This window comes from Cyprinodon tularosa, unplaced genomic scaffold, assembly GCF_016077235.1.
Source record: "Cyprinodon tularosa strain WSP-4 unplaced genomic scaffold, ASM1607723v1 ctg414, whole genome shotgun sequence".
In the NCBI taxonomy this organism is placed as follows: domain Eukaryota; kingdom Metazoa; phylum Chordata; class Actinopteri; order Cyprinodontiformes; family Cyprinodontidae; genus Cyprinodon; species Cyprinodon tularosa.
In genome coordinates, this window is record NW_024039135.1 from 249,609 (window position 1) to 272,539 (window position 22,931).

Genomic DNA, 22,931 nt, shown 5'->3' on the forward strand with positions numbered 1-22,931 from the left:
CTGTCACTACAAGCATGATTGGTGTGAGGGATTGCATTTGAGTCAATGAGTCGATGCAATCAACCAGTTTTCCTTAGATAGAAAACTTTGAACCAATCTGACTGAGTGATCTGGTTGAATTGTCTCTGTAAAGTGCATTGAGATGACATGTGTTGTGAATTGGAACTATATAAATTAACTGGATTGAAATGTAGAACTTGACAGCTCAGTCTGAGGAGACTATTTAACCTTAGAAACATTTCAAAGTTCTGTTCCACTGAGTTCTGTTCCAGTGTTCCATTGAATCCATTGTCCCTAATGAAGACCAACTGTCTCAATTTTCTACCATATACTTTTATGCTGTATCATTTTTGTTCAGTAACTGAAATCTCGATTGCAATGTAAATTGTAGTTGACAATAAAGTTGACTGATTGATTGATTGACTGAAATTTGCATACTGAACAAAAATGTATATTTTGCCCTAAGTTGCCCTAACTTTTTCTATATTTGACAAGTTACCTATATGGCTAGAATATGTTTATATCTACAGTGACTTTCTTTTTGATCATCTTAACAGAGACCGTAGAGAACAACTAAAAGCCTGGCCAGCCAGACTGACTTAGGTTAGTCGTTAGTCAAGTCTGTTATGGCTCAGACTTTTCAATCTAAAACAGACGGGACCAATCACAGCCAAGTACGTGGGAGTTCATGCTTGCACTAAGATTAACCGTAGGGCAACAATGCTTTTCTGTAACCATGCCAGTCAAGAATGCCGCAGCAACTGAGCAACATTTTATATGCCCTTTACTACTGAGGTGATATCTAAAGTTTTATCAACTGCCTGCTTAAGAGCTTTGCTTTTTGTTAAAGATGTTTTTGCACCGTTATCTGATTGGTTCATATCTGTTTTCAATAACACTGTTAGTGCTGCCCTGGTCCTGTCTTGAAAATCTAATTCTAACAGCTTCTTTCCATACAAACGTATTGTTTATATAGTGTGAGTCAGTCATGCTATCCAGGCTAAACCATCAACACTTGTCTTACAAACTCCTACTTGAGCTATGGATGTGTACAGCTCCACCAGAGATACCACGGAGCTTTCTGACTGCGCTAATTAACACTTTCTCTGGTGGCCTGTCAGTTAAGATGAATCACCAAGACTTAATAGGATTATAGTTGTGCCATATCATTCCCACCTCATTTGTCTGTTGGAACATCTAACTGCGGTTAGGTTTGGTTAGATGTAACCACAAAGATATTTTGTCTTTCAAGCTGTGTCCAAACAGAGCCAGTTTTTTGGAAGAGCGATCATTTTTTAAATTGGATCCCCGAGTGGAGCAGTCAGAGAATGCAGGTTTCAGTGTGTAGATGTAAACTGCGTCTTTTTTTTCATAATAACATTCTATGTCAACCTCTCTCTGTAACCTGAATGTGCTTCTTTTCTGCCATATTGGTTTGTTTACATCGCATAAGCTGTCTGTGCATGTTTTTGCCAGTGGCTTTGGGTGTGATTCTGCGTGTTGTCATTGATACAGAGAGTTGGAGACGAATCGAATGCCATTAGAATAAAAGCAACCCCTTGTCTTGTCACTTGTAATGTTTTATTTTATCCTGTTTCAAAGTGTAATCTGCTACTTTCCAGAGTTGTTTTGAAGCAAAGGAGAAAACTATACAGACTAGCATATGTTTTTTTATGTGAATGAAGTGCCAATTTCTGCATATGATAAAGATGCTTTTTTTATTCTTCCTCTTTACAGCACGGAGAACAAAAATAAAAATATTTATAAATTTATGTAATTTTTTTCTGAAAAACCTGTGTTGGGCTTTTATTAATTAAAAAGTTTGCTTTAATACAAACAAAGACCTCAGTAAAAGTACAGTACAGCAGCATCTTCATAATCTTTAAGATGTGATTGATTTTCTATCTTCAACACTCTGTGCCCCCCCCACATACAATCTGGAATACATTGAGGAAAAAAACTGCACATAGATAAACTAATTATTTTAATCGGGTAACTTTCGTCTTAAGGTATCAGTGCAGTGGAGTTGAATATAGATTTAAAGGTAGTTTCCAGCATCACTTCCTGTTCACTGTAAACTTCAGGGTTTGTGTTAATGAAAAGGAAAAAATGTGGATATTAATGAATTTATATCAAAATACCACATGAAAGCAAACCTTTTAAGCAATGTCCAACAGTGTCTTGTCAGAAAAGAGAGAGAAAAAAAAAAAAAAAAAAAAAAATATATATATATATATATATATATATATATATAGTTTGCTTCCAATGCTGTGAAGGAAAAACTAAAGAAAAGCATCTTCAGTATTTGCAGACATTGGCACTTAATTCACATAACAAGCATATTTTCCAGTCTGTACATTTTTCTCCTTTGCCTCAAAACTATTCTGCAAAGCAGAAAACACTTTGAAACAGGATAAAACACAACTTAACAAATGATATGACAAAAGGGTTCCTTTTATTTTACTGGGAGTTGATTCGTCTCCCACTCTTTGGTATCAATGGATGAGAAAAAAAAAAATTACATATGTGTATATATATATATATATATATATATATATATATATATATATATATATATATATATATATACACACACAATACATGGTCGCATAAAACAGCAAACATAGAAGAACATCACATACAAAAGTCTGGCAGCTCATCAAAGCTCATGTTCCAAACTTCTATTGTTCATGTTTCTCCTTCTTCCTCCTCAGATCACAGTGAGATTTAAAGAGTTGGTAGGCGGCAGGAGCTAGGGGCTGTCATTTTCTCTCTGCCTCCTCTTACCTCCTTTACGCCACTCTTGTCATGCTTGTGTCTGGCGTTTGGTGTATGCATAGCCAGTTTTATCACCCCTCCTGGCATGCTTCTCTCATTTTTTTTTTTTTTTTTTTGTGATGTTCCTACAGAAACCAAGCGATAATAAATGCAAATGTCTGCCAGTTTAAACACATGCCGTTTCTGTGCCAGCATCTCATGCTCTGGTTTCCTGGAACTGTAGGAAACAAATCTGCTTTGAGTGGATTCATGCTATCTTCACAGAAAAACCGAGGTCTTTGCATCTCTGCATCACAAGCAGTGTTTTTTTTTCTAGAATATTGAAAGGCTGTTTATAAAGTCCTGTTAATTAACATAGCCTTTGCTTCTTCAGATATTCTGAAGAGCATTTTAATTTAGAGAATGATTTTATATAATAGTACAGAAGGTACTGTATATTACTATTGCACACACTGTTAGAGCTATAAAGTTAAGTTTTCATATAAAGGGACAGGAATCAGAAAAGTCACATATTCTATTTGAGTCATGATAAAATATCAACCTTAAAGGATACCATGTTTCCTGCATTTTAAAAGAGTAAAAATCCCCAATCATGTATTCTTTTGTGCAATAAGTTTTCCCTAAAATTAAAGTCTGGGGAGATTACACGGAAATATATAGTAGTTCTTCGTGGTCAGACAGAATTTCCACTTGAAACCACAACACTAAAAATAAATCAATTCTTTTTTGTGGTTTTTCCTAAATCTGTCTCAAGTGCAAAAAATAAGGTTTCCAACAGGCTATGCTTGTGGGATATAGTGCCATTATTTACCATTTTTAAACAGAAGAAAACTTCCGTTTGAAGAGAAAAAAACATACAGGAGAGGTGCTGATTTTTCTGCCTTTTACAAATATCTCACAAAAAATAGGAATCCAAAAATGCCAAACCTTGTGAGTACTAGTTCATTTCTTCCAGATTTACAATTTAACTAGAAAGTGTTTAACAGAAAGGCAGAAACAGAAATTTGTTCATACATATGCAGACTGAAAGGAAGAAGGGACCCTGAATAAGAACAGGGATTATAATTGTCTTATTGTAGATTTTTTTAATCCTTATCAGAAACCTGGATGCTTTAATGAAAGTCCATAGATTTGCTGAATATTTAAGAATGCACAATCCGCAGCTACCAGGAATGATAACTGTGGGGAGGGAAGATGAATAGAGATAAAGTTTTTTTTTGGTCCCAGACTGTTTAAGGTCAGGGGGGAAAAAGCTGGTCGGGAAAACATGATGGTAGTATGAACGATTAGATAATGATTAAAACTAGAAAAGCACAGACCTCTGCCAAGTATTCCATTTTGCCCCTAGCTGAGACTTAAACTCACACATTCCTTGGTATGAGGGACACCTTTGATAAAAATTTCCCTAAAATCAATTAATAAGATTTCAATGGATTCTGTTGTTTCAGACCAATAACAGCCCCTTTTCTTGTGTTTTTGGCTTCAGTAAAATAACTCCAGACTTTTTGAGTCCGATGCTGAAGCCGTCAATCGTCACTGCTGCCACCCTCTGGTTTAATGGGGAACTGCTCGTTACACCAAATATACCAATCTCACAAAATCTTCGAAAAAAAATTACCAAAATCTAATGGATTTTTCATTGGCATGAGGGACACCTCTGATAAAAAAAAAACAAAAAAACTATTAAAACCATTTTATGACTTCTGAAGTTAAACTCTACACAGACAGACAGATAGACACACAAACATTCCTAGAGACATAAGCTTGGTGGAGGTAACTATAATCCTTGTTTAGTCATCCCTGTCCAGCAGGTAAATCTGAATTAAATTGCTTGAAACTGTTTAAAATGATTTGTTTAATAGGAAAGTAGATTCTTTGATTTGATTGTGAGGCCTTTCTCAGATTGGCTGAGAACTATTTCTTTTCAATTAGATTCCAAGTGATTCCTATTGGCCACACACATCTATCTGCACACATTAAAGGAATCAGAAATGGGCAACAAAACACTGGGCATGCTTTACTTAGAAGAACACGAATATCTCTTTTTAGGTTATTTACAGTAAATATAAAAAACCTCTTTGATCAGACATTAAAAGAGGACCGCAGAATCTGCTTGACCATGAGACAACTAGACATCAACTATCTACTGCAACTAGGTCACTGCAATTAGGTGGATATTTCTCCTCAAAGTGACCCCGCCCATGATAATGCAGCAACAGCACCATGAATCAATTTGCAGCAGGACACTGTACCACACCTCCCACTTCACCCAACACCACCACTACCTTTAGCTATTCACCATGTGTCATGCTTTATCCGTCGCCTCATCCTTCAATGGCAGCATATAATTGTTCCACCGGTGGCAGCCTTTAATTATTCACATGATGCCAAGGCTCAGGCGGTGGCAGCTATCACCTCATCCATCACCAAGAACTATTGCGCTGCCAATCTACAAATGCACTGTCTTTCTAGTTCTGTGCCTTGGCCCATGTGTGTGTGGCATACGTGATAAACATCTCAGCAAACTGCTGATGCGGGTCTTCATTATTCTCAGATGGGCCGGAGATTAACGGAGAGGAATGGAGAGCGATACCCTGCTTGGAGTTTAGGTGGTTTAGAGACTGCAGACCATTCTGTAGTTTAGAGAATGGGCAGAGCATTTGTCAGAATGTAACTCTGTGAGGCATTCTCTGTCACGTTCAACTTTACTGGGGATTTGAGACGCTTTTTGTGGCAAATTTCCCATCAGTTTTTGTAAGAGCTTTTGTGGGACCTGTGGTTACTGGTTTCAGCTGATTCAGATTTCATTTACAGAACGATGTCATCGCCCTGTCATTTATTATTTATATCAGAAGCGGAGGTAATATTACAGTGTGCCTACTGTACATGAGTAGTGGCTTCAAAACAGGGTTACTATAAATAAACCACAGAAAGAAAGTGATTATGTTTATGGTAATTATGCTTTAAAGCATTTATACTACTACTACAACTGTAAAATAATTAGAATAAAAAATAATAAACAGATAAATGGAAAGAGAATTAATAAAACTACTAATAATAACAATACGCCTGATTCCATTGGCAATACCTATAGAACAGCGGCGATTCCTCACTGACTACTACAGAGGCTAAACTTGTCCTGTAAATTTCATAGAATTATTGGTAAAATATTAAATTTGTGAAACTTCACAAATGTAGTCTTTAAACTGCATTAAATATACTCTAAAATTCACCCAACTTCATTAGTGTGTTGCATATTAATCAGCTGTTTATTCAGCTCTTGGACACAATCTCCCCTACGCTCATGAGCAGCAGGATGCTGCCTGTATCAGAAACCTCTATTGATGTGTGAACCTCTATCTATTGAGGTAAGCAGTGAGAAAGTAAACCCCTGATTGGATAACGAGCCCATATACGTCAATTCCAGTGAAGCTAAAGCTCTTAGGGGGGTCTATGGAGCAGGGGCGGGTTGTAAAGTTGGCAATTCGATCATACTTAAGAAATTTTGACTGACACCTTATGGCAGATAAGAGTTAAAGAGATAAATTTAGTCAGAATCACAACTGCATAGGCTGATGCATGATTTCTTCTCTCCATAAAACAGATAAAGACAACCTTCAAAGTTCCATGCATCAAGTTTTAAAAAGATATTTTAGACTTGGAAGTATAGTCTCCTCCTAGTTAGATTAAATCCTATATGAAAGAACACAATCCATGACATGGTTCATCTACAGTTAGCCCAATGGTTCAGATGTCAGTTGTGCTGCCTTGCAACAATTTTTTAATTGAAATAAAGCTCTAGGAGGTATATATTTTCAATAAGAGTTTACTCTAAATAGTTGCACTGTTTTGGTAATAAAATTAATGAAAAAATAAGCTGAATTTGTACTCACACTGTATCTGTTCCATAGCTGCGGTAGTCCACCGCCGCAGAGACAGCTACAATCAGAGCTGGCACACCGTAACCCACCAGGTAGAAGTATCGTCGGCGTGAGTGCTCGCTTTCAAACACCTCCACCAGCATTATGTAGAGCTGCACCCCCTCAAGGAACATCCATGTGAAGGCAGCCAAGAAGAAGAAATGGAGCAGGGCGGCAAAAACAGCGCATGCGATCTGAAAGGTTTAAAAGGTGATAGAGATGATTTGACACATGGGGGGGGGGATAAAAACAGATTTAATCACAATGATAATAAGTCTCAAAATTTGTAATTTTCCTTATTCCCCCGACACACACACAAAAAAAAATTACTGGCAAAATGAGTCTTGGAAGTGACTCCAATCTGCAGCCTTCTTTGACCTCCCACAGTCAGCTTTTCTTACAATTAGAATGGCAAAGCTTTGTTTGGCTGAAGCCATTGGATGTATGCCTGTGGCGACTGGCAAAAGAACACTGCAGCACATGCATTGTTGTTTGCTTTAGCTGGCATGGAAGTAAGAGTAATATGAAGAAGTGAAGTCTGCTGTCCAAAAGCCATTTAGCACAGCAACATAAACCAGGTGCAGGCCCATAATATGGTTACATACTTTCTATGCTCAAAGTCAATACAAGAGATACCCCCCCTTCATGTATGCTCCTGCACTTACATTGATTGATCCAATTATTGGCACAGTTTGACATAACTAGGGTATTTTGTTACTGGGATGGATTCAGTTTTATAACTAAGAGGTTGAGTGGACATTAATTGCAGTCCAGGAAAACGATTCCACTGCTGGGCTGTGAGTCATACCCATAAAATGTTATGGGAGGAAAAGGTGCAGGCCCCGAAGCATTGTCTTTAACTTCACAGGAAGTTAGCTCTGTGGTCTGTAGTTTTTAACTTCTGACAGTTATTACACTCTGACGGGAAAATAAAGATGTGTTTAGATTGCTTAAGGCCTGGGAAATTAGAGATGTATAATTTCCTTTCTCTGGCATTTACATTTATATTCATTAAACTGTTGTAAAATGATTTATGAAGGATATTATGCAATAAACTTTACCCTTGGAAATCATAACAAAGATTGTTACCTATATGCATGGCAAGAATGCAAAGCGAAATGTATTGCTTGCCTGACTAAAAAACGAAAAAAGACAGTTTGTTAAAGGGGCTATTGAGACATATATGGTTCTCTTAAATGCATTAATTATCTCCCTGCGGTAGATAATTCTGTTGTTTTTTGCATTTAGAAAAAAAAACACATTAGAGAGTCTTGACCAGTTAATCTGGAACAACCAAAACTGATTGGTACTTTTATATGAAACTTCATTGACTTCATTGGAGTAAAAGTGAATATAAGGGACACAAACTGATAATCTAAGGCAAATATGTCAAATTCAAGGCTCACGGCCAAATCCAGCCTCTCTGCAATCCATCTAGCCCCGAAGAGCCTAGAAGACATATAATGCCATTAAGTAGAATTATAAGTTCTCTTAAAGTGTACAGAGTGGCTAAAACGGCAAGATAAAATCTGAGTAAATTTGTAATACCAGAGACGTGCTTTTTGTAAGTAAAAAAGATGAAATCAAAGGTTTCATATACAGAGCTGAATGTGGCCCTTTTAAAGACTTAATAACACTAAAGTGGCTGATTTGAAAATCAGTTTTAATGATTGATGATGTTTTGATGCTGCTGCTAGAAGCATAACATAGTATGAAGCATTAAGAAGAAATTACCTTAATTGTCTCTTAAAAAACATCTCACTGTACTGCAATTTCATGTGCTATAGAACTGAATGAAATGACTGGGATAATGTCGATTTTATTGGCTGTCTGCCTTGAACTAGGTTTGACATGCTGTAACAACTGTGGATCTTTGATAATGCTACCCACCAGTTGCATTCTAACCTGTGTCTCTTTTTGCAATTGTATTTGGCATTCTGGTAACCCTTTTCAGTGTTTCTTATATTATCTCAAAAATAGGTAAACAGCTCTGAGAGGAAGAATTTATTTTATTGTTAAACAGGAAAAAATATGAATACTCTCTGATTTGTTCCCCTGTAGAAGTGTAGGAGCATTAGATGCATTTCATGATTAAAAACCAATTACAATAAAATAGAGAACAAAAATGGAAAAATATATTACACTAAAAATGCTATTTTACAGATGAAAACTATATGCTGAATATAGACAAAAAATACTATAACTTTATGTCTATATTTTGTCTATGGATAATATGCAAGGTAACAAAAGATTATAGTAAAATTTCTAAAGGTGATCTTCAAGAACAAGGAACATCAATGACAGATCGCACCATTCGTTGTTTGAGCCAAAGTTGACAGGTACATCAGCTCTATGTTCACAGATGGAAGCATGAAGCATATCACTGTCCCTACTGTAAAACACGGAGGAGGCTCTGTCATGTTCTGGGACTACCTTGCTTTATCTGGCACAGGGTGTCGGGAAATAAAGGTTCAATGAAACCTTAAGACTATCAAGGCTTTCCAGAGAGAAATGTGCTGCTCATTATTGAAAGTTTAGTCTCAGTTGCAGGTCGCGGGTCCTGAAACAGGATAGTGTCATAAAACGCGCCTCAAAGAGCGCTGACCTAAATCCTATTGAGCATCTTTGGAACAAACTGAAACATGTCGTCTGCAAAAGACAACCTTCAAACCTAACAATGAGGAGTAGGACAAAATACCTGCTGAGAGGAGCAGAAGTCTGATTGACGGTTACATGAATCGCTTCAATCCTCAAATGGTTGTGTAATGAAATATTGAGTTAAGGGTGTCATCATTTTTGCCCATGCCTGTTTCATGAGTTAAATTTTTATCATTTTATTGAAGCATGGTTGAAACATTAATTTCATTGAATTTTTATTGATTAACCTTTAATTGACAGACAGCATAGAGCCAGCACACTTGATCAAGTTGAGCAAAAATACTTTATTTTTTGGCTGTACTCTGAGGGACACATTTGTGTGTTTTTTGTTTTACAGTTATTTTCTAGAAGAGTGTAGTCCCAGTTCAATCGGCGTCAACCATGTGTTTCTCTGACACGTAATGACGTCTGTAAGGCTGATGGCTGCCCGGATTTAGCACAGCTGTCCTTTGAATAGTGTTCTGGCTGTTAACCTACAAAAGGTGAAGGGAAAGGACTTCTGTTGGAACAGGAGGTAGGAGCTACAGTTCGAGTTATCTGGATTGAGCCCTTGAGTGCATGTCAGTACAATTTCAAAAAAAGGGCACAAATCTTGGTCTCTTTATAGAGAACCTAATTTGGATCTGCACTAAATAAAATTGAAAGACCTGCTGTAGATAATATATCACTGTATATGCATTTGATAGAACATCATATAAAAATTCAAGTCTCTCTTCAGAATCCTTTGTTGACCTTTAAGCATGAAATCACTCTCCCGTTTGCTGCTCTAGGAGTGCACTCTAGAAAATGACTCTGCAGCGACAGCATGTTTCCACCTGTTACCACAGTTTAGTTTTACCAAAAAATAAAATTTCATCCAAAACGTAGCAATTAAAAAAGGAGGTTTAAGACTTTATTCTTCTGATCCAAGATTAGCCTGAAGGAGCAGAAAAGTAAATTTCAGCTGATTGTTGCTTGCTACGTTGAAAATGATCCAGATAACAATGATCTATCGGTGAGCTGAGTTGGAAGTTGTGAGAGTTTTTGAGTGAACTTTGAACCAGGTGCCTATTTCAGCACATCTATGGGAGGCAGATCCTGTTCAATAAATGGCTCTCAGTTCTTTTCTCTCAGTATTTCTTTCCAGTGAGCCAAACAGAAGCAAAATAGTCCAGGGCCACTGACACTCAGCAGGAAGCCCCAATCTCAGCGCAGCACGACATCAAAGGTTATAGCTTTTCTGAAAACATTTCAGGTTGGGGGATTCAAGATGGTTGCTACACTTTAAGAGGGGAGTTCGTTTTGACAGACATACACCTCCTGACTGACACAGAAAAAAAAAAAAAAGTTTCAGCAGCAGGTAAGGGCATTTTGAATTTATATCTTGCTTATGCTTCTTATTTTAATTTTCACGGAAATTAGCCAGGGGACTGAATGGTTTTGGACTTGGCTGTATCTTTGAATATCTACCATAAGAGTTGCAATTTGGCTGCAAAAACATACACCAAGGAAGCATTGTCATGTTAACATACAACCCATTGTCTACATGTTTACTGATTAGAGTTGACAATAAAGATAACATTTTGTTATCAAAATCTATAAAAGGTGTGGACATTAATGGTGATAAAACTCCATACATTGGACATGGTTATTGAAATACTGTAGGGCAAATATTTCCTTAAAGCAGTCATATACAGTACGATTTGGCAGCCACTGATATTTTGCTAAAGTCAGTGCTGTTCAATATATGCTAAGGATCTTTTGTTATATTCTTTAATGTATCTAAGAGTAAGTAGTCTATTTAGTATTATATAAACATACAATATTTTGGTTCAAGCTAGCGGCGTCCGAAGGAACATTTAAGAACACTTTATTGATATAAATTTGGCCAGCCAAAACAACACCCATGCCTTTTGTTTTTTTTTTATAAAGTTTTATAAACTTCTAAACCTTAGAAATTATATATAAAACACAAGTTATCAGTCCTTTACTTGTTATTTTTACAATAGTTGATCTTATAATCAATTGGATTACATATATTCCACATTTTTCACTGCAAAAAAAGTTGTTAAATGCAATGTGAATTTCAGACAAAAGTGACTAATGTCCTACTTATGTTGCTGAGCAGTGAATAAAACTATTTTTTAGACCAAGAAGAAAGCAACTGACCTGGAAAAAAAAGAAAATTTTATATTTCCATTTAATTAAAAAATTAAAAAACTAGTCCTATCTATTTGCTTCTACTAATTAAATACTTTATTATTTATCAATACTTATATCCAATCAGTTTTAGTTCAAAACTAACATAGTTATAGGGACTTCTTAAAAACAAGGGTACTTCTCGTTTGAATATATATACTGTCTGTCTAAACAGAAAAAGGGAGACTTTGAGTTGGTCCTGATTCTTTTTCAAGTGTATTGGTATACCATTTATTATTGAAAGCATAAAAATAAACTGAAAAGAAATGCAGTAGACCAAAATGTTAAGAGTCTGGTAAAATCTTTAAAAACACTTAAGAAATATCTTCTTTGCAACATTTGAAGTACAACAGTTCCCCAGTTTTTTCTTACCGGCTGGTCAACACGGTTGATCCCCACTAGGAACAGGGACTCTGCTATAAACAGGCTGATACACAGGTTCTTATGGATGGTGTTGCGGTCACTCTGTAGGCCGCGGAAGAAGCAGAAGGTGAAGAGGCTAATTAGCAGGCACACAAGAGAAAGCAGGATGCCCACCCAGGTGATGACGTCCAGGAGCATGTCGTGAATAGGGTCTGTGTTCTGCAAAAGAAGTGAGAACAGAAGGTGCTCAGAAGCATAAACAAAAAGAAAAACTCTTCTTCTACAGGTACTTCAAATAGGATTTCTGGGGATTTGGCCAAAAAATAAACTGCATTTTCAGGATATGTTTAATATTTATGGTACAGACAAAAACAAACAAATGTTGAGGTAAAGATATAACCCTGAAATAGAAGCAATGCTCAAGCTTTTATTTTCACAATTGCTTTCTAGCTGTAAAGTGGACCCACTCAACCCTCCAATAAAACAGTATACCGAGCCACAGGTGGCAGATATGAATCATGAATTAGTCAGTGTGAATCAATTTCAAATGGCCCCCTGTTGTTTCATTTTGGTCAGGTAACAAAGTGAGCAGCCCAATGGGCCACAGGTGTCTCAGACCAGCACAACACGAATCCAATCAAACCGTTACATGGGCAATATCGTTCACTGTTTGCTTTTGGGTAATTTTCTATTTTTCACATAGTCATTTGGAACCACAGATAGCTTTGGCCACTCAAAAAACGTTCTGTTCACAACAAATAAGTAGCATTCTTGGAAAGATAAAAATCCATTCTTGCTTGAGACTTGACAGGACCAACTGTTTATATCTCTTAATTGAACTCAGGTAGACCTTTAATGCAAGAAAGAAAGATATAAACCTAAACACTATATTTCAGGTGTAACCAAAGCAATATTTTAAAACTTCTATGTGTCAGGGTACTGCGGTCGTGTCTGAGGTGCGCAGCCTTTTTTCTCCCTCTTCTGCAGGTGGCTGCTGATAAGCGGGGAGGTGCTGAGCGCAGGTGTTCTTTGTTTTCGTGGTGGCTGGGAAGGCTTTAAAGGAAACGGCTGTCAGCAAACCGGCACCAGAATGTTAGCCATACATGGTAGAAACTCAACCAGCCAATTGTCTCACATCGTTTACTTCCCACTCTAATTTTGTCCGGTGCAGTAGTTTGGTCGGCTTTGACTCCCTCTTCCTTTGGTGGGTGGCGGCCTACTGGTTAGGGCATTGCTCATGGAATTCAGTGGTTCTAAGTTCAAGCCCCACTCCCACAGATTTCCCCCTCGGTCCCTGAGCAAAGACCCTCACACTGCTCCCCGGGCGCTGCACAGTGGCAGCCCACTGCTCTCCAAGGGGATAGGTTAAATGCACAGACAAATTTCTCCAATGTGAGATCAATAAAATTCAATTATCATTGTTATTGCACGACTCACAAGCCTCTGCCGAGACGGTCAGGCTCTGGTCCACTCCGCAGCCTCTCAGAGATTCCAAGCCATCCCGTCAAGCCTCTGCATGCCCCAGCTCTCAACCAGCGTAAGGCACAGCTCACAGCCTAACCCTCCAACGATCAGCCTCATCCCGCTTGGAAGCAACCTTCCCTGCAAGCACCAGCATCTCCCGCCTACGGACCATGGCAGCTCCACGCACTCTCCCCAGTTTTCACGTCTCTCGTGGTAAGCCTTCTAGCCCCGTGTTCTCATCGTACACAGCAACTCTCAGTAAATCTCGCTCTCTGTCTCAGTGTGCCCCATGCCCTCTTTGCTCTCAAACATCCTGAAAAAAATCTGCTTGTCTTCACCTTTGGTTTTTCAACTCTCTTAAATCTGCCTTATTTGTGTCCTCAGTGTGTTCTGCATGTGGCTCAGAAAACTAGGAACAATGACCCTAAGGATTGTCAGATGGTTTTGGTAAAATAGGAAGCCAGTTCAAAAGTTTAGGATGTATTTTCATGTCTAATCTCTAAACCTTGATCAAAACAAAAAAAAATCCCCAAAAAAAAAGAAAAAAAAAAAAACAACCTCAGTGCCCATTGCATAATGTTAGTGTGACAGATGTGATAGAACGTGTTCGATGAGAATTTAAAAGAATCATTATCTAAAGTTTTGATCAGGAGATAACATGTGCCATATATGGGTTTTAGACTCTTGTTAAATTAATATTGATTCATAGTATTAGAACCAAGGATTGTTTTATATATATATATATATATATATATATATTCGTGGACATTAATTAAAGTCTGCATATATCCTTTTTGGAACAAGCAATACATGCATATTTATTTCTGAGATGGAGGCGTATATATGTTTATAGCCATTAGTCTTTGAAATTAAAGTCTGGAAAGTTTGGAACATCTAAATAACACGAGTCAGAGCTGTAGCACAGCAGCATATTTGCATACATTGAAGAATTGGCCTCCAAGAAATGCTAATATATCTACACAAACAAGTATCTCTTTAAATCCCATTTCAACCACCCTCAGCATTATTTCTACGAGGACATGAAAAAAAGAAGTTTGTCGGAGTTTTATACAAAGGCCTTGTTTATAGGGAGCTGAGCTAACACTTGCAGAGAGAGAAACAGATGCTGATCATTAACAGGCTCTGGTATAATAACAGCCGTAGCGCTCCTTAAGTCTGGGGAGAGTGGTCTTTTGATTTTCCTGCTTGATGAACCATCTTGTATACATTGGAGGGGTGGCAATATGTTGTACAGATCAGACATCTGGGACTGAATGTGCATTGCTGTCTCTATGCCATACTTTAGATGAGAGACCATACAGGAGGAGGCAACACATGTCAGTGTTTGGGCTAAGATCCTTTGTGACGCGTCATGCATGTGACACATTGGTCCGCTCTCAGTCCGCTGCTTGATAGCGACATTAATGCAGTAGGTGGTATAAGCTATGGCGCATTGCGAGGAGGACTCTGAGTCCTTCTGGGCTATTCTGTGGCTGCAGGCTCTATCCATCTTAATCTCACCTCATACTGGAGAGAGGTCAGCGAAAAAGACGTCAAAGGAAAAGGGGAGAAAAAAGAAACAGGAGGAGTATGACAGGCAGTGTATCTACACCATGGTGATGGATTTACCGTGGAATGGTTTCTTTGTTCTAAGAGGTGGATAATGCCTTTGCAACACCAGACAATGTCTCAACCGAAAAGGTTCCTTTAATGCGAGTGCCCAGGCAGGATGGCAAATGATGGGATCTGTAGGGCTTCTAAACTTATAAATAGCAATGGGAATATCTGTAAGGGTCTCTAAAGTGGACAGAAGTAGTTCACTCAACTGATTTGCTCACTTTGATGTAAGGGCTGTCCAAACATACAGCAACAATGCTGTTTGCAGAACCTTGCAAAAGTATTTGTCACTTTTAATTATGTTATAATCACAGCATTTTATAGAGTTTATTGGGATATAATGTGACAGACACAAATGACTAAAATAAACCACATTCTAAAAAAATGCCTTTGGAGGTAATCTATGTATTTGACCTTTCTTTACAAAGTCTTAGGCCTAGTCCCATTCCTCCCCATTGCACTTGGTTTTGTTCCTAGCATTTGGTTTTGCGCATTCATGTGAAAGGTTAGTGTGTCCCAATAGTTATAAGAGCTAGGGAAAAGTGCCCTCCAACCCTTAAAATGAAACCCCTAGACCGTTTGAGGGCTGACTTCGGAACCGAGTGGCTTCCCAGAACTCATTCAGTGAAAGGAAAAAGGCCGATTGACTGTTGAAAAGAACTGCACAAATGTAAGTAAAGTTTTACAATTAACCCCGCATTTGAAAAAAAAAATATATGTTGGAATATCTTAGACATAAATACAACTCAATACCTTACTGTTGTGTTAAAATATGAATGCCTAATTGCCATTTCTCGTAATACACAAATTACTGAAAGTTTTTTTAATGCAAAGTAGGATGATTATGACCGCGGTGGGGTATGTTGGAGGTTGGATGTTCGGGTTTAGAGGGGTCAGCGGGAACTAGCTCACGGTCAATCCGATTGAGGGACTCTTTCGGCCAGCATCTCTCAGCTGCTCCGGGAGGCGCTGGGTCCCTCGGTTGGATCAGCCCCGGGCTGGATCCCAGTGGTTTGGGTGTCTGGTGTCGGGCTTCTAACTAACTTCACCCTGGTATGATTATGCTTGACAGCTTTTAACAAAATCATGTTAACACCATTTCTATCTTGACGCGTGGAATTGCAACGGCCACTATATCAGCATAGAAGGTATAATGTTATGCATAATTGTCATTGCGCTTGTTAATTGCGCAGCACGCACACACGGTAACTATTATAAGGAATGATTGTTCAGGTTTATGAGTAATATCTCCATAGTTCCTGCGCTGATCCATATGAAAAAAAGAAAAATAATTCTAGAATGTGAACGCAACCTATTGTCTTAATAAATGATTCAACATACATTAAACGGATTAATTAGGCCAAAATAGCGTCAGAACCATCTTGGGTTTTGCAGATTTCTTCTCTGAAAACATACCAAAGCATTTTAAATTTTCTTATATATACATAATATACAGGAAAAGATCTATATAATATCTTTGGAAGAAGAGACTATCATATTACCATAATTTCATGTACATAATAAAAAAAAGGCAATTTATTTTCTAAAACAATAATGATAAGTACATTTTAGGGCGAATAAAGTTGTGAAGGATTTAAGATTTGAGATTAATTTGGTATTTGGAGTAAATGAATGATCCATTTCCAGTATATGTTAACTATGGAGTTAGTTTGTTTATTGTTGACATAATTTGCAGATTGTTTGTATTTCTATATTTCAGTATCTAACGCGAATAAAGAGGGTTTCATCTCATTGAATACACTATATTCTATGAATGTGAAATTTCCAAAAATATAAATAAATTAATTAGTTTTGCCAGTTTCTTGTTTGGGTGTGTAAAAAAAGTGATAATGCTCTGGCCAGAGAGGGTTATACATGTGTTTAATTTTTGAGATAAGTACTGCTCTATTGCTTTTCATAAAGGATGTGGTTACAGGACATGTGAATAATAAATGAGGGGTTATTTCAGGTTCAGGTTCAATATTGCAGAAGGAAGAATTTGGATTTATTTCAAGCTATTTAGCTATTTCATTATTTGTAGGATATGTGTTATGAAGAATTTTGAAATTAATTTCACAGATTTTATTGTTAATGGGGTATTGATGAGTTACTGAACATGATTTTTTCCAGTCTATTCTAGTAATTCCAGTAGAATTTGCCTCTTTGTTGGAGGCATTTATATTGTTGAAATGTGTTGCGTATGTGTTTGTTATTGTATTTGGTGCCAAGTTAATAGAGTCCGTTGGGAAACGATTTGGGGGTCAAAGTTGGAGGAAATTGTGATGATTTTAAGAATTGTTAGAGTCCATTGGGGATGCACTGTATAATTTATGTGTATTCCTAATATCTTATTGGAATCTGATATTTCAACAAAAAGTTGTCGTAGCTAATTTTATTACCATGATTGTTAATTTAGAGATGGTTGTGATACCTTTATTTAACCATGCTGGCTCATAAATTGACTATTTACGTTTTGAAATATTTTTTTTGTTCAAAATCATGCATGTGTTTGGTGAAAAGTTATGAGTATGGCAGAGTTTCCGTGCAAAATGTGACTCAGGTAGTGTTTACTGAAGTGTACCTATTTATCACCGCTATCTACTGGGCTGGGATGTAACTTTAAATAATAAAAACAAGTGGTGTCCCATTTCTTGAGAACCCCCCACCCAAAAAAAAAAAAACAACAACAACAAAAAAACACATAGGTCCAAGTCTAGAGCAGATTCAATGGTTCATGGCTCAGGAGGAACCTGTTGCTAGGAAATCCTTTGTCTGTGAACTCCACAAATAAGACCTTAAGCATAGCCCAGCAAGAAGTAATCAATTGCTGTAAAAAGATTTTAAAGAACTCATTTGCTTTTTGTTAAACAGGTAGCAGATGGCATATGGTTACATGAGACCAAAGCTAAGTGGTTTTGCCACTACGTCATATGCTACTTGATGTTGAAGGTTACTATAAAATATCACCTCAAACACAGTCTTCTGCATCAATATGCTTCTTTTCACTAGGGAAAACAAAACCTGGTTAGACTGTATATGAAGGAGGATGGAGCTAAATACAAGTCTGTCCTGGAAGGAAACCATGTTGAAGAATACAACAGACTGAAGATTTCAGCATAGTTTTACCTTTAAAACAGGACTAGGACTACAAATACAAAGTCCACATATATAGATCAAAAAGGCAGTGTAAACGTTTTGATTTCAGATCTAAAAACCTGTAATATATTTCCAGAGGACTTGTGTCAGTATTTGCAACAAGTTTATAAACAAAAGTTGTTTGTACAATTTGTTTTTTTATTTTTTTTACATTAGATTTGTATTTGCTTAAATAGGGGAAAAACAAGCCCTAGGCATTATAGTTAGTTCAAAACTATGCACTACTGTGTGTTGTTGTATTAAGAACTGCAATCATATTAAATCAAGAGTGTTGTGTTAACATGGGAAAGTCAAAATGGATGCCAGTTTTCTCTTACTTCATAAGTGATTTACTTCTCATCTGTCATAAAGGGGATAATTAGATTGGCTTTGCTCTATCTACTGATCTATAGCATAACAAAACTTTTATGAGTACGTATAGTAGAAATAAAAACTTGCCAAAAAGCCTTATGCATTTTGTGCTGATAATTCACTCAAGCTCACTGAAACTGAATATTGTATACCCATAATTACCTTAACATCCTTCATCTAAAGCCAGATCTCCTGAAATTTGTTCTAAAATGTAAAAAAGCAAAAGACCTTAACCAAGAGCCAATCCTCTAAACCTCAAAGAACCACTCCCAGCATGGGAGCCACGAAGGCAATCCAATTAAAATGCATAAATCTCCCCGCGTGCCTCCAGAGCTGGTCTTTGACTCACGAAAAAATGTCAGGCAGGGCATACTGTTGCGCTAAAGGGTGGTGGCCCACTGCAAGAAGTCATGTGACAAATTCACCTAAGGTATGGGACCAGGGATTTATGAGCTGCATGGAGATGGGGAACAGTTGCAGAAAGGGCACATGAATCAGGGGTGCTGGCAAATTTGTCACATTTAAAAGGGCTTGGAGAAAGTACAGCTTGTGTGGTGGGAGTTGGCATTCAGCTCACGCACCTAATGTCACACTGTTTTCTAAGACACTATCTCTAGCCCTCTCATGCCATGGCTTTGAGATAGATATATCCCGGACAGTTGCTTTTAGCATGTGTACAAAAACTCTTAGGTTGCATCAAGAAATATAAAATTAACCCTGACTCAAAGTTACTGTCTAATTGGGAGACAGAGATTAATGTTACCCAGTTGTCAGCCTTTCTATCATTTGTTGGGCCATATCATTACTGAACCTTGCACATGTAAGGGGATTTAATATGGCAACCCCTAACAGTTCAGTATCACACTTCTATCCTTCACCTTAGGGGTAAAGGTCTGAAGGGAAAAAACAATAAGGTCTACTGCTTAGAAGCCTCATACTTATTCTTCCTAACATACTTCTAGTCATTGAAGCCAAATGGCAAACCATAAACACTTTCCCAGAAGGTTTATGCTAATTAAAAGTGCCACTTTTGTGAAATACTAGGTTTTGGTTAGGGTTGTACAAGACCCTGCTTTGAACCATGCATCTTATAAAATATTATCTGTGGATTTTTCCTAACGCCAGAGGGAGAAATAAAAGTTGGAAATGAAAGAATAAGTGGCTAATTTTCGTTTAGAACAACATGCTAGAACAAATGCCCAAAATTCACACATTTTAACATTTATTTGCCACATTAAAGCTGCCGAACAAAATGAAGAGACTGGGCTCAACTCCTGGGGGCTAGCATTCTTCTTCCCAGGGGCGATATGTAGAGCTCCCCCTACTGATTTGGTGGGAGAGAGTTCAGTAGATATCGGTGTGGCTTATATATGTACTTTCCAGTTTTTTTTTAAAAACCGAGTGGGCACCGCTTATAGTGAGGTGCGCTCTATATTCTGGAAAATACGGTAATTAGGTTGTACTAACACCTATTGCAAAAGGCCCAAGCACTGAAAGAAACTGTTTTAGGGGTGATTAAGCAAAATAATGTCAAGCTTAAGAAGCAGTCAAAAAGTCAGTCATTATACAACTTATGAGTAAACTCTCACTACTGGTTTAAGATGATGAATGCAGCAAGAAAACATGTTTAATAGGAAGGTAAAATATAAGTAAGACATTTTAAAAATACAAATTCCAGGGCAGATGCTGCAGACAAAAATCCCTAAAATATGAAAGAGCAAAGAGAGAAAATAAGCACCACAGGGAAACCAGGCAGAGCAACAAGCAGAGAAAAGATAACAGGAGAATCTGAGCAAAGTATGTATTTATAGAAGGGGAACTGATGGCTGGATTGGAACCAGGTGAGAGTATTTGACTGAGTAAAATAAAATTGTCTGCATAGCAAGGAATGAATACACTAAGGGAATGCTATAAATAACTGAATAGAAAAAAAATTATAAATAAAAAAAAAGCAAAACACAGAGCAAATAAAAGCAGTAGTGACGCACAACCAAATATAGCTCTAAATGAATTTCAGCACTTCAATTACCTTAACAAGTTAAATAGGCTGATGTGATGAAGAACTAAAACAAGACAGAACGCAAATGCAACTAACATTAAAATCAGGTGTGCCTTTTTTTCTTATAGTAAAACCAAGTGACCTTAAAAGCCAAAGCAACGAGCAGGCTTAGAAAAAAAAAAAAAAAAAGGTCAGACTTTAATCAGGTACAACACAGAGGTCAAATCATTTTATTAAGAGGGTTAATTTGGGGTCCAAGTTCACCAATATTGTTAGAGGTTGAGAGAAAAAAATTACTTTTCTGAAGATTTTAACCACACCAGATCACTCCAGGTTAAATTATGGCATGTTTTAAATGTGTAATTATTAGTTCTCATTAAAAAATGTCACTTTAAAGTGAATTCACTTACATTAGTCACTTTAAATAGCAGTCTGCAATTATTCTCAAATGTACCAGCGGGGGAAAAATCTCTTGCCTGCAGCTTTCTTATCCAAAAAAAAAAAGAACAAAAAACATTTAATTTGTTTGCATGGTTCCTTGTGTCTCCCTGCCCAGTCTGCAAAATCAGACACTCAATTACTGTTCCGGCTTGACAATCAAAACAATAACTGTAAATCAGTGAGAAATGACAGCACTCAATGCCATTTTGATGGTGCCCATCATGGTAGCTAAATATATCTAATGCTAAGTTTGAGCGTTTAAAAAGCTGAAAGAGATAAAAAACAAAAATGGACCATGTTGCGGTTAGGAAGTGTAAACCAAAATAATAGAAACACATTCTTAGCTGGGTTATTTTAAAAAAGATGCCAGGAACAGAGTTAAATGTAATCCAGTTGCAGAGTAAAGTAAAAAATACTTAACAGTATTTTGTATTCAGTTGTCAATCAGCTGTGTAAAGCAATTATAAGAGGGAAAAACGACACCATTATTTTCACCAGTTAAAAACGTAAAAATAAGTTTTTTTTTAACCAATGATTAAAAAAATAAATAAAAAACACTCTCCGGAAACCAACATCTAAAATAAGCAACCTTTGCATTTCCACTCATGATTTTGAAAATATTAAAAAGAAGAAAAAAAAAAAAAAAAAAAAACAGTAAATGGACATATATATATATATATATATATATATATATATATATATATATATATATATATATATATATATGTCCATTTACTGTTTTTTTTTTTTTTTTTTTTTTACCTCAGAACTAGTAGTTTTTGGTGCTGAGCAATATAAATATTGTAATCTGCCATTACATTGTGGCTTTCGTTTAAAAAAAATACATTAACATATTTTTCAATAGGATTCAAACAAAAACATTGTTTTGTTGATAATATTTCTTGATTATCTTACAAGAGATTGCCATCTTGTATGATATAAAAGTATCTCTTTTAAATCTAAATTTGCCTGAGAATTTAAATATTTGGTCTATACTAAAGGTAACAGATTTTGAGTGACTTTTAAGGCACAAAGGTAGGAAGCTTTTCATTTTAAGCAATAACAAGGGTTAATTTTGCTGATGCCGTGTCGTTCATTCAGGTGGTTTTTATATACTGTAAACAGGAACAGTTTCACATTTTTCACCTTTTTAGGTTTTGCAGAGTCTTTGGTACAATTGTAAGATATTTTGTTCCAACTTTTCTTCTTCATTTAATGACATAATATATTTCCCAAAAATCTTAGTGGCTTATGTTCATACGTAACTTAAAAGAAAAGTCCACCTTTATAGAAAAGGTTGTTTATTGAACAAAAAACAAAACATAGAAACACACAGGTAAAAAAATGGTAAAAATGGTAGAGCTCTAATAAAAGCTCTGCTATATAGTAATTAGGCAACATGAAGCAGCTCCATAAGTTAGGATTTCTTTTCAATAAGTTATTTTAAATAGCCAAACACCATGAAACTATATGTCTCAGTTAAATTGTTCAGTAGGATAAAATTTCAAAGACGCCGATGTCAATATAGCTTTGAATTCACACGTCTATTTGAAATAAACAAGAACACTGAATGCTGTTAGTTTGCCTTGTTAAAGCTGTGGTGCAAAAGGTTACTAATAGAAAACTCCTACAAGACGGCCTTAATCATTTCCCCCATTTACTGAAAATGTTATTGGCCCACAATACAAGATTAAGAATGACCGCTACTCTGGACTGAAGTCTGAGTGAAAATAAAAGCAGTAACAATGTTTTAAATTATATAGGATAAAACATAATCGGTGGCTCCGAGAGGTAGGAGTAATAATGCAGACATGAGCCTCGCTATTTTCTGCTGCCATGGATACAAAAAAACAACGCTTGCTCGGTTCATAAGACGTCTTTATCTGCCACTATTTCCTAGAGACACATACACCTTTTCTCCCTCCATTGGCTGTGCTTGTAGATCAAGCATGGTGACAGTTTGTCAAATAAAAAGCCTCCAAAGCTCCCATTAGGTGGCAGTTTCC

General features: G+C 36.8%; 1 protein-coding gene across 24 annotated transcripts in view; it reads right to left on the minus strand.

Annotated features, from left to right (window-relative positions):
* Positions 1-22,931, minus strand: part of LOC119792225 (adhesion G protein-coupled receptor L3-like) — a 359,986-nt gene that overhangs the window by 40,224 nt on the left and 296,831 nt on the right. For all 24 annotated transcript variants that reach the window (XM_038298763.1, XM_038298761.1, XM_038298759.1 and 21 more), the window contains 2 exons: positions 11,907-12,116; positions 6,672-6,892 (listed from right to left, as the gene is read on the minus strand). In XM_038298763.1, coding sequence (XP_038154691.1) covers positions 6,672-6,892; positions 11,907-12,116 — 431 coding nt within the window. The remainder of the gene's footprint in view (positions 1-6,671; positions 6,893-11,906; positions 12,117-22,931) is intronic.